The following is a 14,523-nucleotide window of genomic DNA, read 5'->3' on the forward strand; positions in this document are numbered from 1 at the left end:
CATCCATTCATTTACCCATTCATTCATCTACTCATCCATCCATCCATTCATTTACCCATTCATTCATCCACTCATCCATCCATCCATTCATTTACCCATTCATTCATCCACTCATCCATCCATCCACTCATCCATTCATTCATCTACTCATCCATCCATCCATTCATTTACCCATTCATTCATCCACTCATCCATCCATCCACTCATCCATTCATTCATCTACTCATCCATCCATCCATTCATTTACCCATTCATTCATCTACTCATCCATCCATCCATTCATTTACCCATTCATTCATCCACTCATCCATCCATCCACTCATAGCATAGCATAGCATAGCATAGTTTATTTATATAGCACATTTAAAATGCAGCATGGGAGCTGCCCAAAGTGCTGCACAGGCTAAAACAAAACACACCCATTACAAGGAGCTAAAACTAAGGATAAAATCTCAATTAAAAGCAGAGAAAACATGAATAATAAGAACACATTAAAACACTAAAACGAGTCACTGTCTAAAAGCCAAAGTGTAAAAGTGGGTCTTTAAACGAGATTTAAAAACCGCCAGAGATGGAGCCTGCCGAACTCCAATGGGCAATGAGTTCCATAGCTTTGGGGCAGCATGGACATGGATGAGTGATTCATTCATCTACTCATCCATCCATCCATTCATTTACCCATTCATTCATCCACTCATCCATCCATCCATTCATTTACCCATTCATTCATCCACTCATCCATCCATCCACTCATCCATTCATTCATCCACTCATCCATCCATCCATTCATTTACCCATTCATTCATCCACTCATCCATCCATCCATTCATTTACCCATTCATTCATCCACTCATCCATCCATCCACTCATCCATTCATTCATCCACGCATCCATCCACTCATCCCTCATCCATTCATTATCTCATTCATTCATCCACTCATCTATCCATCCATTCACTCATTCATTCATTCATTCATCTGGTCACCCATCCATTCATTTACCCATTCATTCATCCACTCATCCACCCATCCATTCATTCACTCATTCATCCATCTGCTCATCCATCCATCCATCCATCCATTCATTCACTAATTCATTCATCCACTCATCCATTCATTCTCTCATTTATTCACCCACCAATCCCTCATCCATTAATTCTCTCATCCATTCATCCACTCATCCCTCATCCATTCATTTGAAAGGTTCTGTTGTAGAAGGAGCTTCAGCCGAGCAGACAACTGGATGATCTGGAGGAGATGATCTCCTCTATAAACCCTTTTATGTTTGATTATTAGTATTTTTAGTAGTCTTTTCTTATCCGGCTCTCAGAGAGTACAGACGCTTTTGCTTCAGCTCCCTTATCTGCTTTTCCCAAGGCTCTCTGTCCTGTCTGCCTACAGAGCACTTCTCTGCATTTCTCCTGAAAATCACTACTTTTTTTTGGAAAATGGACTTAATTAACTGGTCATTCAACGTGATTGATAAGACTTTTTCTACGATGAGAACGGAGAAGGGGGCTCCCACCTGCCCTCAAGGGACATATGCAGCGGGATATGCACTCGATTCTTGGGAGGTCTGGTGAATCGTGTGCCTCTCTCAGTCGTCCATCGAGGACGTGGAAGATTTGTGGATATTCGGCCTGATGATCACTGGATTTCTTCTGATTGGAGTGGGTGGATATCTGGTTTTCTGGAAATTTGGGAAGACGGGAGCGATTGGAGTGCGACCCGTACCCACGGAATGTGCCGCCCGTGCGGTGACCTCACAGACTGGGACGTTACTCGAGCTGAACCGTAAGCTGGACAATGTCCTCGCGGCGTTGCCTGTGTTAGTGCGCAAGATGGATGTCATCTCGGAGAGGGTCGCCGGACGGTGTGGGGGTGTTTAGAACGTATAATTGGCTTCACTGGTGGACATGAATGACCACTTATAGACTCCAAGGCAGAGAGGAAAATTATCTCTGTCTGCCCTAAACAAAGTCTTGTTATCCTAATCTGACGCCAAGGCAGCCTCCAAAGCTGCCATCAACATCAACCCCCACGAAAGGAGGAATGTAGATGGATGCTGTGACCCGACCTTCACCCCCCCCCCCCCCCCCCCCCCCCCCCGCCTTCAGATAGTGACCTGCTTCGAGGTCATCAACCTGCAGGAAACTCAGTGTGCTCTCTGGCCCTCCTCTCTCCCTCCCACCTGTTTGACTGCAGCTGGCTGAGCGCCGTACACTGGCAGCTCCCGTTGGAGGATTCAGGATCCTCCCTCCCTATCGGAGTCTGATGTTATCTGTGATGTTTTGTAACTGTGATGTTCGTGCTTATATGTCTGAGGTGTTTGGTTTTTTTGCATAGTACAGCCACGCCCTGTCGGGTGTAACTATGGCATGCCTGTTTTTTCCCCTCCACCAACCTATCCTCATGAAATTGCTTTTCATCTATGAAGGTAGCGCGACTCATGTTGCGAATGACCGCAGTCACCAATTCTTGTCATGTGTCTTGCCCATGTATGTCTGATCTCTGAATTGTGTGTACTGAAACTCAATTTCGTTCTCTGTATGTCTTGCACATGTGGTAGAAATGACAATAAAATGACTTTAACTTTGTATTATAAAAGTATTCCAGGTGGTATTCTACCTCTAAGAAAACACCAAACATGATAAAAGTGACCAGATTAGTCCTTACCTACAGAAGAAGGAAAAGGTTGAATTTGAGTTTGGAGTTGACACAAAGAGTAACTTTACTCTAGACTCTCTGTGTCTCCAGTCTCAGACAGGTCTCGGGTTTGTAACAGGTCATGTAGAGAAGAAACAACAAAACAGGATCTTCCTTGTCCATCCACCAATCCCCAGAGCCCTTTGAGGGTGTCCCAGGCTTCAGATTCTGGGAATCATTGAAAACAATCCCAGGCCCGGTTTCTTTACCCCTACCCAAACCTGTACTTGGGCCAGTATTTGACTTGGACTCGTCTTGGGACAGAACCTGGTGGGACTTGAGACTTTGGAGGTGTAGACTTAGGCTTCTTCCTCTCATTGCTGCCCTCTGTGATCTTAAAGCCTCTCTCGCTCCTGTCGTGCATGCTAGCCCTGGGTAGGAAGTGGGTGGAGACATGTTGGGATTTGACCTGCGGGCTGGAGCCCATTTTAGCCTTCCCTCTTTTATTGAGGGCCACGAACCACTCACGGTCAGTTCTTTGGTTCTTGTGGACCACGGAGGCGTAGGTGTTGTAGCTGTTCTCCTGGAACCGCTCCCTGAACTTGCAGTCGTCTGAGAAGATTTCCTACAGGAAGTGAGGAAGTAGGATTAGCAGGTCTAGCTATTGTTGGCTCTGATTCAATAAGAAGGAAGATACGGCAGCATTTTTCAGAGAGAGTGTGTGTGTGTACTGTGTGTGTACTGTGTGTGTACTGTGTGTGATTCTACAGAACCAAGAGCCTTCCCATCTGCACACGCCAACTTGCTTAGTTTGTTCTCACCTGTGACTGAGGGGGCGTCGGCCTGCATCTTCTGTAGTTTCCAACTCCCATGCAGCCATGGAGGAATATTTTTTAAAAGATTATTCCGGGCTTACACACAGCAGCCTTCCTGTTTGGGCCGTGTCACGTTGGGCCCACAAGTTGCAGGACCAGATCAGAAACAAGCCTCCTGTTGGTTCTGATTTTCCCACTCAGTGCCTAAAAATATCTGGGTGGAAAACTTTGAGGAGCACCCAGAGATGCCTCCTGCCGCCATCTGATTTTCACCATTTAGAAATAAAACAAGCCGTTCTGCTTTGCTGAGGAGCGCAGCGTAGCAGAACGTGATGCCGTTACAGCGTTCGGTAAACATGCCAGTCATGCCCGCTGCAGAACAGAACCGGCCTTTGGGTTAGCGGCCAGCCATTCCTTTGGGAATGTTTTTAAGGATGATTAGAAAATTGCTCGGCTCTCCACAGCCGCCCCCATGGGTGGGTTGGAATGAGTTAGCAGAACGCTGCCGCTGAGCAACGTAGCGGTTCTGGTACCAGTCAGGGATCCGCTGGAGCATGCAGGAGTGTGCTCACACTCCCAGTCACGTAGGCTGCACCCCCACCGGCCCTCATCAGCTCTAACGGCAGCAGACGGATTCCAGAGATGTGATTGTTAAAATCAGCGTGCTTGTACAGCTGTTCAACCTGCTGGGTCAACCACACCCCTTCAAAGGCACATTTCCCATGATTCATTTCTTCTCTTGGTTTGTTTTATTGTCACATAAACAAGAAACAGACAGACCTTTACAGTAATTACGTAGATTTTCTCAGGCTGCAAACTTCCTCTAAAATGGTTTTCTGCTCACTATAACAAGCTAAGTATTAAAGAAAAACATCAAATATCTCATCTTTGAAATTCTTTCACAACCTCATTAGCATAAATACTTCGTTAAACTAGTTATTTGAAGTAAACCTCCACAATACACAGTAATGATCAGACTTTACATGTGTTCAAACATTTATACGTGCATTCACTTCTTTCGTTTTCCAGATGAAACTGAAGGAAAATGGATTTCATCTCTAAGAAAAATGAAGGAAGCGGCCCTCGGGAACACGACTCAGGGAGAAACTCATCATGTGATGAAGACAGATGCCAATTTTTAAGGTTTCCTACAAATCCCAAAACTGGGTGGTCAGAAGGCTGTAATCTGTGATCTGTAATCTGTAATGTACTAATAGTGTTTCTATGATTGTTTACTTTAATGATGAAGGCTACGTTATTGTAACGGACAGTATATGTGGACCCCAGGAAGAGTAGTGTGTATTGTGTGTGTACTGTGTGTGTACTGTGTGTACTGTGTGTGTACTGTATGCATACTGTCTGTGTACTGTGTGTACTGTGAGTACTGTATGTACTGTGAGCACTGTATGTACTGTGTGTACTATCTGAACTGTGGGTACAGTGAGTACTGTGAGTACTGTGTGCACTGTGTGTACTATGTGTACTGTGAGTACTGTGTGTGTACTATGTTAACTGTGTATGTACTGTGTGTTCTGTGTGTACTGTGTGTTCTGTGTGTACTGTGAGTACTGTGTGTGTACTGTGAGTACTGTGTGTGTACTTTGAGTACTGTGTGTACTGTGTGTGTACTGTGAGTACTGTGTGTACTGTGTGTGTACTGTGAGTACTGTGTATACCGTGAGTACTGTGTGTGTACTGTGTGTGTACTATGTGTACTGTGTGTACTGTGAGTACTGTGTGTGTACTATGTGTACTGTGTGTACTGTGAGTACTGTGAGTACTGTGTGTGTACTATGTGTACTGTGTACTGTGTATGTACTATGTGTACTGTGTGTACTATGTGTACTGTGAATACTGTGTGTGTACTGTCTGTGTACTATGTGTACTGTGTACTGTGTATGTACTGTGTACTGTGTACTGTGTGTACTATGTGTACTGTGAGTACTGTGTGTGTACTGTGTGTCTACTATGTGTACTGTGTGTTCTGTGAGTACTGTGCGTACTTGCGTGTGTACTCTGTGTGTACTGTGAATACTTGTGTGTAGAGTCTGTGTACTATGTGTACTGTGAGTACTGTGAGTTCTGTGTGTGTACTTTCTCTGTATTGTGAGTACTGTGTGTGCACAATGTGTACGATGTGTGTACTATGTGTACTGTGAGTACTGTGTGTGTACTGCGTGTCTACTATGTGTACTGTGTGTACTGTGAGTACTGTGCGTGCTGTGTGTACTCTGTGTGTACTGTGAGTACTGTGTGTACTGTGAATACCTGTGTGTAGTGTGTGTGCACAATGTGTACGATGTGTGTACTGTGTGTACTGTGTGGTAGTTTGGGGCATACTTTGACTTCCGATCATTGGAGCGATAACTGGTTAGCAGCTGGTGAGCTGGTCTTTCCCTGCCTTGGGAACGCGAGCACCGCTCCACACCAACATGATGAAACACCATCTCTCAGCATCATCACCCCTCCCACTGCTGCTCACCAGCTGATTGTTGACTCAACTGATTCATTTCCTAGTCTACATCTCCTCTCTCAGACATCCCAGAAAGGACCTAATCTGCTCTTCCTATTAGCCCACGCTAACAGGGAGCTGCTGCCTCTCTTCTCCTGCCAGAAGACCAGTCTCGCCGCCGCCGTCGAATGACCCGCTTACGGTGTCGCGGGCCAGGCTGCTATGGGCAGATTGGAGCTTTCAGTGCATTTGGGGGTTTAAAGACCTTCAGAACTGCAGCTAGAGATTACGGCAGAGAGCAGCGACATGCTGATGTCAGATTTTCTAATGCAGCTCAGACTCAAAGCTGCGCAAACTTGCAAAACAGTTAGAGGAGGTTTCTGTTTTATTACAAGATGCTCGCCTGCAGCAAAAATAAGTCATGTGAGCTGAGAACAAACAGGTATGGCTCAGAAGGGATCATTTGACCTGTTTGTGGCAGATTAGTTGCATTTCTTCAGTTTTATGGCTCCAATGAAGACATTTGGTCAAACACTGCTGGAGCTGAACTGCAGACACTTACTAGCTGTAAGCATTTAGCATCTAAAGAGGCAACCAGCACACCTGGTTCATTGGCTGAACCACCTGTTCAGCAGCTCATCAAGCTCTGCAGAAGCCTGTTAATCACAGGTGTTGGAGCAGGGAGAACAATAAACATCCAGGGCTGGAGACCCGTGATCCAGGGAGTCTGAGACATGAAGATGATGAAACTCAAGAGGAAATCAGGAGCTTGGTGTTCGATACTCACAGTGGCATGAAGCCGTCCTCTTTTATTCATGGCCAGGAATCTCTTACTGTAAACTCCTTTGATGCCAATCACTCCTTGAGAAATCGCAAAAAGCTCCAGAACACCTGGAAGGACAAAAGATAGCAGCTCTGGTGACTGAGGATCAGTAAACAGGCTCAGGTGTCACGATCTGCGTCCTGCGTCCCCCTCATATGTTCTCCAGCCCCCCTCTAGGTTCCCCTTATGTGCCTCCTTGTGTTCCCCAGCCCCACTCCAGGTTCTCCCCTTAGGTTTCTGTGCCCCTTTAGGTCTCCAACCTCTCCAGGTGTCCCTCTAGGATCCCCCTCATGCGTACCTAAGCTTCACGTGCCCCTGCTTGTCTCCAGCTCCCACCAGGTTTGCCAGGTTCTTTAGTTTTCTTTAGTTTTCTTTGTATTTATATTATCTAGCTAGTTTTTCCCTGTAGTTTCATAGGTTCAGGTTTTCTTCTAGGTTCCTTCCTTGGTCCTTCCCCACCGATTTATCAGTTCTCCTTTCCTCCTTAGATCATTAGTTATTAGTCTTGTTCTTCTAGTCTTTAGGTTTGGTTGTTATTCATAGGTCATGTTTTATTTCCCCTCCTCAGCTTAGTTTCCTCTCCCTGATTAGTAGATTGATTTCACCAGGTTTCTCTCTCCCCACGCACCTGCAGCTCATCTCCCAATCATCCTGCCCCTGTGTATAAAACCCTGTCTGTGTCTCAATGTGTTGTTGGTCCATTGTCACCCCCACCCACACCACACCCCCACCCCCACCCCCACACCCCCTAGTCTCTAGGTTTCTGGCTTCGTGCCCTCTTAGGCTCTAGGTACTTTTATTTTTTTGGGGCTAAATCATTCTTAATAAAGAATGTTTTATTTTACATCCTCTCCTGCTTCGTGTCGTTCTGGGTATCTGCACATTGGGTGCAACTCCTCCAACCCACATCGTGACATCAGGGAGTTCCTCAACTGGAGGACCGTGAGTATTTTGGCTTCTTTTTCCTGAGTGATGGTGGGATGGAGGAGAAATGGAGGAGTGGGTCGGACTTTGGACCGTGGCAGATCTAAAGGATTCACCTGAGGTAGCCGCTTCCCTTTCCAGGTTTTCCAAACATCCCTTTGGGAGGAGAGCCTGGAGCAAACCCAGATTTTCTCTTGCCTGGCCCAGGAGGGGCGGGATTTCTTAACGTTTCTAAACAAAAAGCTTTGTTTTCTTGTGTTTAAAAAACACAAAACCGAGTTAAGAAAAGTACAAAGTTACAGAAGGTTTTTCTAAAGAAGTCAGTGATGCTTAGCTTAAGTCACCTTTCCATCTATTCCAGCAGGACCTTCTGTCCCGGCTGCAGAAACAGCCCCACAGCAGCATACTGCCACCTCTGTGCTCTGCTGTAGGTACAGTGTGTTGATGTTGTTGGGAGTGATGAAGCCATTATTTGCATTTATCTCTTTTTAATATTGATAATATTGGATTAGAGTTACAAAGCACTCTCCATTATTCACACACTGCTGGTGTTAGTAAGATACATAGCCACAGCCGCCCGGGGGCTGTCTGACAGAGGCAAGGCAGCCATTTGCACCATTGGCCCTTCTGACCACCACCAACACAGGTGTTTTACCTAAGGATGACCCCAGAAGACCCCTGGTGGGAGCTGGGATCCATCCCACAGTCCTCCCATCACTTGTCAACCCGCTCTACCACTGCAGCTACTGCTGCTTTTCCTTGGATGCTTTAGGTCGGATTGTGGAACTCAAGCTGGAAAAATTTTGGCACATTTTCTCAATTTTGGCCGCTCCTCATTCCAGTTTGCTGCTTCCAACGACTGGAATGAGCTGCAAAAATCACCGAAGCTCACTACCAACATTCCATTATCTACCTTCAATAATTCATGGCGATCAATAGTTTCTGATCAATGTTCCTGCTTCTGAGTACTTTTATGGGCCTACCCACTAGCATCGGCTCCACACCACCCGGATAGCTCTAGCCGGTGCCAGCCTGGCCCGGTTGATTCCACATATCGCTTGGGCTTCCCGATAGGGTTGCGGAAGGCGCTTTATAAATAAAGCTTTGATTAACTGATTGATTGATATCCTTGCTTAGGAATGCACAGAATGCAGTCAGAGACGTTCTCTCCTCCTGGGTAATCAGCGTGATAATGAATTGTGATGCTGTACGCCCAATGGGCTGATTCTGCCCACCAATCGGAGCAGTGGGTGTGTTGGCCCTGGTCAGCCTGAAGCAGACCACCTCGGTAACGGCGCTTACACATTAGCGTCAGCACGGTCGGGGATTGGTGGGACTGGATGGTGTAACACTGGTAATTTACATCTAATTAAGGACCGTAAGACATTAAAATTTCATATCTAGTATGAAATCCATCTTGCGGACACTGGATTAGGATGTTCGGTCTCCAACAGGCGGTGTAGTGTTCACATATAAGTCCAAGGGACTTTTCAAGAATGCAGAAATCCCCGAGCCAGGGGCGGAGCTTAATACACACTGGAAAGTCCGCTCCATAAGGTAAACAAAAGACAGACAAGAGCTGTGTTGCTTTTGGAGACTCTGGTCCACATTAGTTTATTAATTAGCTGTGTGTGTCCTCATGATCTTGTGACACACACACACACACACACACACACACACACACACACACACACACACACACACACACACACACACACACACACACACACTGATTTCTCCCCTGAGCAGCTGTCTGCTCTTCAGGGCAAGAGCTCCGATGGTTGCAGCCTGAAAAAAGGCAGGCTAACGTGGACACTCTCTATGCTATCCAGACCATGCGGAGCCGATGCTAGTGGGAAAGGCCCAAAAGACGGTTTTAGTCTGTTCTGACTGCTTGTACATATTATATATGAAATCAGTCCTTTGTCTTCCTGTCTGACTGTTTTATCTCACCTGTTGTTCTTTGGTGTAAAGCTAACTATGGGACTGTTGCTGCCTCTCGGCCAGATCGTGGTCGTAAATGAGAATGAGTTCTCTATCCACTCATCTGGTTAAATAAGTAATCTGAACCTTGGCTTGGACTTTCCCCAGACTCTTTAAGGTGTAATCCTCACACGTATGTTTTTGACTTGCCCTGTTCTGGGATTGTTTCAGACAAAAATGCAGCCTGCCTAGAGTAGTCCATTTATTTGATCCGGCTCTGACTACACAGATGTTTTTACCAACATCTGTCGAATTTCTCAGAAAAGAAACACAAAATAAGCTGAAAACAGGTTTTCTCTCATCAAATATTGATAAGAAAATCTTCATTTAGCAAATCTGAGAGGTCTGGTCTCCTGTTCCTGCAGGATTCTCCTCCACATGACTGTCACTGAAATCCATGAAACCCGACAACTCCTCAGGAGGGAGCACGAAGACACGTGAGCACGTCCACCGTCTCAGCTGTCTCAGATGCTGCGAAGAAAACGTTCATGTCTCTGACTCCAGTCTGCTCTGTGATCTTTAGTTTTCAGCTTTTTGATAAGAAATTCTTTATTTTACAGATAAGTCCTTGTTTTTACAACAATCACAAAAATGTTGTCATCGTTTCACGTTTGCAGCAAAAAAGGACTCATTCATTCGTTCATTCGTTCGTTCGTTCGTTATGGTGGAGAGCATAGAAAACGTATATGACTAAATGAATTATTTTTGTCATGAACAGAAACTTTGAATCGAGCTGGAACAGATGACTCTTTCAGACTGGTTAGGAAAACCAGCTGATGGGGAATCGGCCCACGTTAGTTTTTCTGACCGTGAACGCACCTTTTTACAACCAGCGTTTGTGAAAACAAGGCTTTTCTGTAACTGGGCTGATATAAACGTGGTAAACTCAACCTCACTATCAGGAATTTCAGCTAAACCGGATTATTAAGCTTCGTGCTGGAGCCGGAAACCAGCGGTATCACCCAACAAACCCAGGATCGGTGCACCCAGTACTTCATCGTCTGGTTAATAATTCAAACGTGTTTAAAGCAGCACAAACTAGCAGGTGTGTCACGTTTTACCTGTTAAATCTCTGAACTGCAGAGCAGAAGTGAAAACATCAGTCTGAGGCAATAATAGAAAACCATTTTTAAAGGGGATATTTTTGCTGCTGTGATGTCACTCAGCACATCCGGGTGTCTGGAGCTGCACCTGTTCCTTCCACAAATAGTCTACCTGCCGACATCCCGGACAGGACTCAGCCTAAGTTTAGGAGCTCGGTCCTCACACACTTCCTGTGTAAATCACTGTTGTTCCAACTGTCACAACCCTGATGGGTAAAAACGAGAGAAGCGTGGAGACGTGTGTGCGCGCGCGCTCTCTCAGCGGGGCGCCAGGCCGAGAGGAGGACTTACTCAGCTGGTTGGGCTCATGGCTGCCGTTCACCCTGCCGTCGGTGTGGATCTGCAGATGGAAGCCGATGCCAACCCGACAGTAGAGCCTGCACGTCCTGCGTCCAGAACCGATCCGCTGCTGCAGAAGTTCCACGGAGACGCGCTCCGCTGCGGCTGCGACGCAAAACAACTGAGCGAAGGTCAGAAAGTAGAGGAGAACATTCATTCTTCCAAAGATGGAGTCTCGAGCTACACCACTTCCTTCGCTCCCATCGCTCCGGAGGTCAACAAAGCTCTGTAGGCGTGCGCACACGCGCGCGCAGCGCCCGTTGGCACGGCCCTGTGGCTGCAGGGGCTGGAGCGGCTCTGCGTGGCGCGGGGATATTTATAACAACCCGCTCATGTCGGAGCTCTAATGGACGCGCTTTCATCCAGATTCTGTCGCCTGAGATGCCACTCCTGCTTCAGCACCGACCCTCAGCAGCGGGGCGGGAAGGAAGCGCGAACCACACGGAGCAATCCTGCGCGCCAGGACGCAGCAAGTGCCTCGTTTTACGCACGGGAGCAAATCATGTTCGCCTGGTTCAGAAAGTACAGACTACACCGCTCACCTGGGGTTTATTCATGGGAAAAAACAGTAAAAGCTGTGAAGCTGTCAGAAACCTTGGTTTATCTGTTCCTTCTGAGCTGAGAGAGAAGCTGAAAGCTGCTCCAAGTACCAGAGTGGGACCAAATCAAGCAACTGCAACTGAACACATGAACAGGATTTCTTTTCTTAGCAAAACGAATGAAAAAGACGTCTAACGACTCAGTGGTCATCGATCATCTTGAGCTAAGGACAGCAAAACGCAGAGGGTGTGAAGGGTGGTTGCTTTGGACTGCTTTAAACACTAACCGAGGCGTTTCATCCAGAAATGATATCAAACTTAAAGTTCTCCAGATGTTCCAAATACTGGCCCATTGTCTCAGTGACGACAGCAAAAAAAGTGTCTTTAAATGTCCCCCCACCCTGTTCTCCTGCTGTAAAACAGCTGATTCAGAGCCTGAACTCCGTCCTCTGAGTTCTGATTTAAATCAGAGAATCATCTGCAGGATGGTGCCCCACCCCCTGTGGTTTGACTAAATGGGATCATCCTGAACACAAAGTCCCAGAAATCAGTCATCATCTGGGTACTTCAGTCAAATCAGAAGCACTCTTCTCAGCCAGATGTGGAGAGAAGGGTCTCACAACTCAAATCAGCGGGACTCTTCTGTGCATTTAAACACTCTCTTCCCACAGCAGCAGTTCATCTGCAGAATGCAGCGGAAATCCAAACAAGAAGGGAGAACTGTGCAAAGTCTGCCCAAAGGTGAAAATTTGAAATCTTGAGATTTGCAAGAAAAACTAAACTTTACTCAAAATGGAAAAAGTGCTTCAGTATTCAGCTACGGTTCCTCCGTCCGAAAAGACGCCTGTTCACGTTTATATTCTGTGAAATAGCTGAACTTGGTCTGAGAGGAATCAGTCATCCGAGTTTAAACTAAACCACAAAGAACCCAAACGTCATTAAAAAATGTATGAAACTTTCCTCACACTGATGTTTATAACGCATTACTATAGTCGTTTAATCTGGATTAATGTGCGATTCTGGTTCTGTTTGACTTTGAAAGCCTCTCTGGGGTTTAGTTGAGGGATGAACTTATTAATTGTCCTTCTTTACACTCTTTCATCCTAATCCAGTCTCTCGTTGTGTTATGTCTGAATTGGATTAGCTCACACGCCTGTGGATTGCAGCCTGTTTGGGGTGTAATTGTCTCTGGCACACAGAGCGCTCGGCTCGGGCCGGGCCGGCCTTACCTTCTGAGTAAACATCAGGCCCGTGCTCAGTCCTGAGGCCGCTCTAGTAGGTGAGGTAATCCTCCTGACTCGTGTAAACACGAATGATTCTGATGGATTCCTCCGCCCCGGTTCCTCCCAGCTTTCAGCAGCTTTTCCATCTAAGCAAAATGGAGACTGCAGGGTTGCTTTGGAGCTTCTGATTGGCTAAATTCTCCATCAGGTTCCTCTGATGTTTGGGGCAGTCATTCAGTTTGCTTTCTTCTTCAACATGAAAGATAACTACTTTAGTAAAAATGTTCATGCCCCAGTTCAGCTGGAAACCCCGGATCAAAGGGAAGCACGGAGGATTATGGGTAATAAAATATGGCTCTTTCTGATAGGAGGTCCTGGTTTTTGGGACACTTCTGCAGGACGTTGAACTGGACAGCGTCACCTGAGGTGTTGCTCACTGCAGCAGCTCAGCTGCTGTTGTTATTTAGAAAAAGTCTTTCCAGGAGTTTTCCCAAATCTTTCAGAGATGAAAATTCAATAAAACAAGATGTTTCAATCAATCAATCAAAGATACTTTATTAATCCCAGAGGGAAATTAGAGTTTCAGTACACACAATTCAGAGGTCAGACATACATGGGCAAGACACATGACTAGAATTGGTGACTGGTCATTTGCAACCCTGAGTCGCGCTACCTTAATAGAGATAAGAGGGAGGATTGGTTCAGGTGGAGGGAAAAAGGCACTTCAGAGTTACCCTCCACTGGGAGGACAGCTTTGCTCTGCAAAAAAAAAAACACTTCAGACAGATATGCAACAGACTTCAGACAACACAACATAAGTGTCCACTAGGTGGGGTGGTGGGTTGGGACTATCCACACTTCAGTTCCTGCAGCCACGATAAGCAGCGCATGTCACCTCAGTGTGGATAGGGGAGGAGCATTGAGGGTTGGAGGGTTGCAGTGACCCTGGAACGTTTCAGCGGCCTTCCCGCAGTCCCCCCCAGGCTGGGAAAGGAGACAGAGTTGAGTTGCCATAGCGACGGCACATTCCACATTTCTTCTGAGGGGGGAGTTTTCCTTGGAGCTTTGCAGGCTCAAGGGCACCAGATACCAATTAGAAATTGTTTTGGGGCCAGACAGAGGTAATTTCCTCTCTGTCATACAGTTTGTTGGTCCTCAACCTCTCAAATTCCCAATAATGGACGTTAATCTATTCCAATCCGTGCTGATTCGTCCACTCTCTCCTTGATGTCATCCATCTTTTGTGCCAATGAATGAACCTCGGCCAAAGTCCCAAGCTACGATTCATCTCGACAATTATGTGAGTCTGTGAATTCACAGCGTGGTGCAAACCATCTCTGAGCTCCGGTATCAGGCCAATATTCCTCGACAGCTCGTTAATTTTCCGGTAAGCCATGTAGCCTCCTAGGCCAGTGAAGGTTAATTAAGCCTGTCTTTGGCCTAGCTGTTAGCTTATCAGTCCCAAAGAATAAGAGTTGTATTTCTCTAAACAAAGGCTGTTCAGGACCAGAGAATCCTTAGGGAATTTTACAAAGTCTGAACCTTTTAGGTACTTCAGTTGACTTCCTTGTTACAGACGTCAGGCTGCCTGCTTGTTTCGTCACAGAGTGATGGGATGTGGATCAGACTTTCACTCAGAGTCGACAGTCGACACATGACACCAGCAGCAGGCAAGGC

General features: G+C 46.4%; 1 protein-coding gene across 1 annotated transcript; it reads right to left on the minus strand.

Annotated features, from left to right (window-relative positions):
• Positions 1-2,816: 2,816 nt before the first annotated feature.
• On the minus strand, positions 2,817-11,464 carry fgf5 (fibroblast growth factor 5). Its single transcript, XM_015960232.3, has 3 exons — positions 11,037-11,464; positions 6,700-6,803; positions 2,817-3,270 (listed from the first exon to the last, which is right to left on the minus strand). The coding sequence occupies exons 1-3, from the start codon at positions 11,239-11,241 to the stop codon at positions 2,917-2,919; spliced, it is 663 nt and encodes a 220-aa protein (XP_015815718.1). The 5' UTR covers positions 11,242-11,464; the 3' UTR covers positions 2,817-2,916.
• Between the last annotated feature and the right edge of the window lie 3,059 nt (positions 11,465-14,523).

This window comes from Nothobranchius furzeri, chromosome 10, assembly GCF_043380555.1.
Source record: "Nothobranchius furzeri strain GRZ-AD chromosome 10, NfurGRZ-RIMD1, whole genome shotgun sequence".
Lineage (NCBI taxonomy): Eukaryota > Metazoa > Chordata > Actinopteri > Cyprinodontiformes > Nothobranchiidae > Nothobranchius > Nothobranchius furzeri.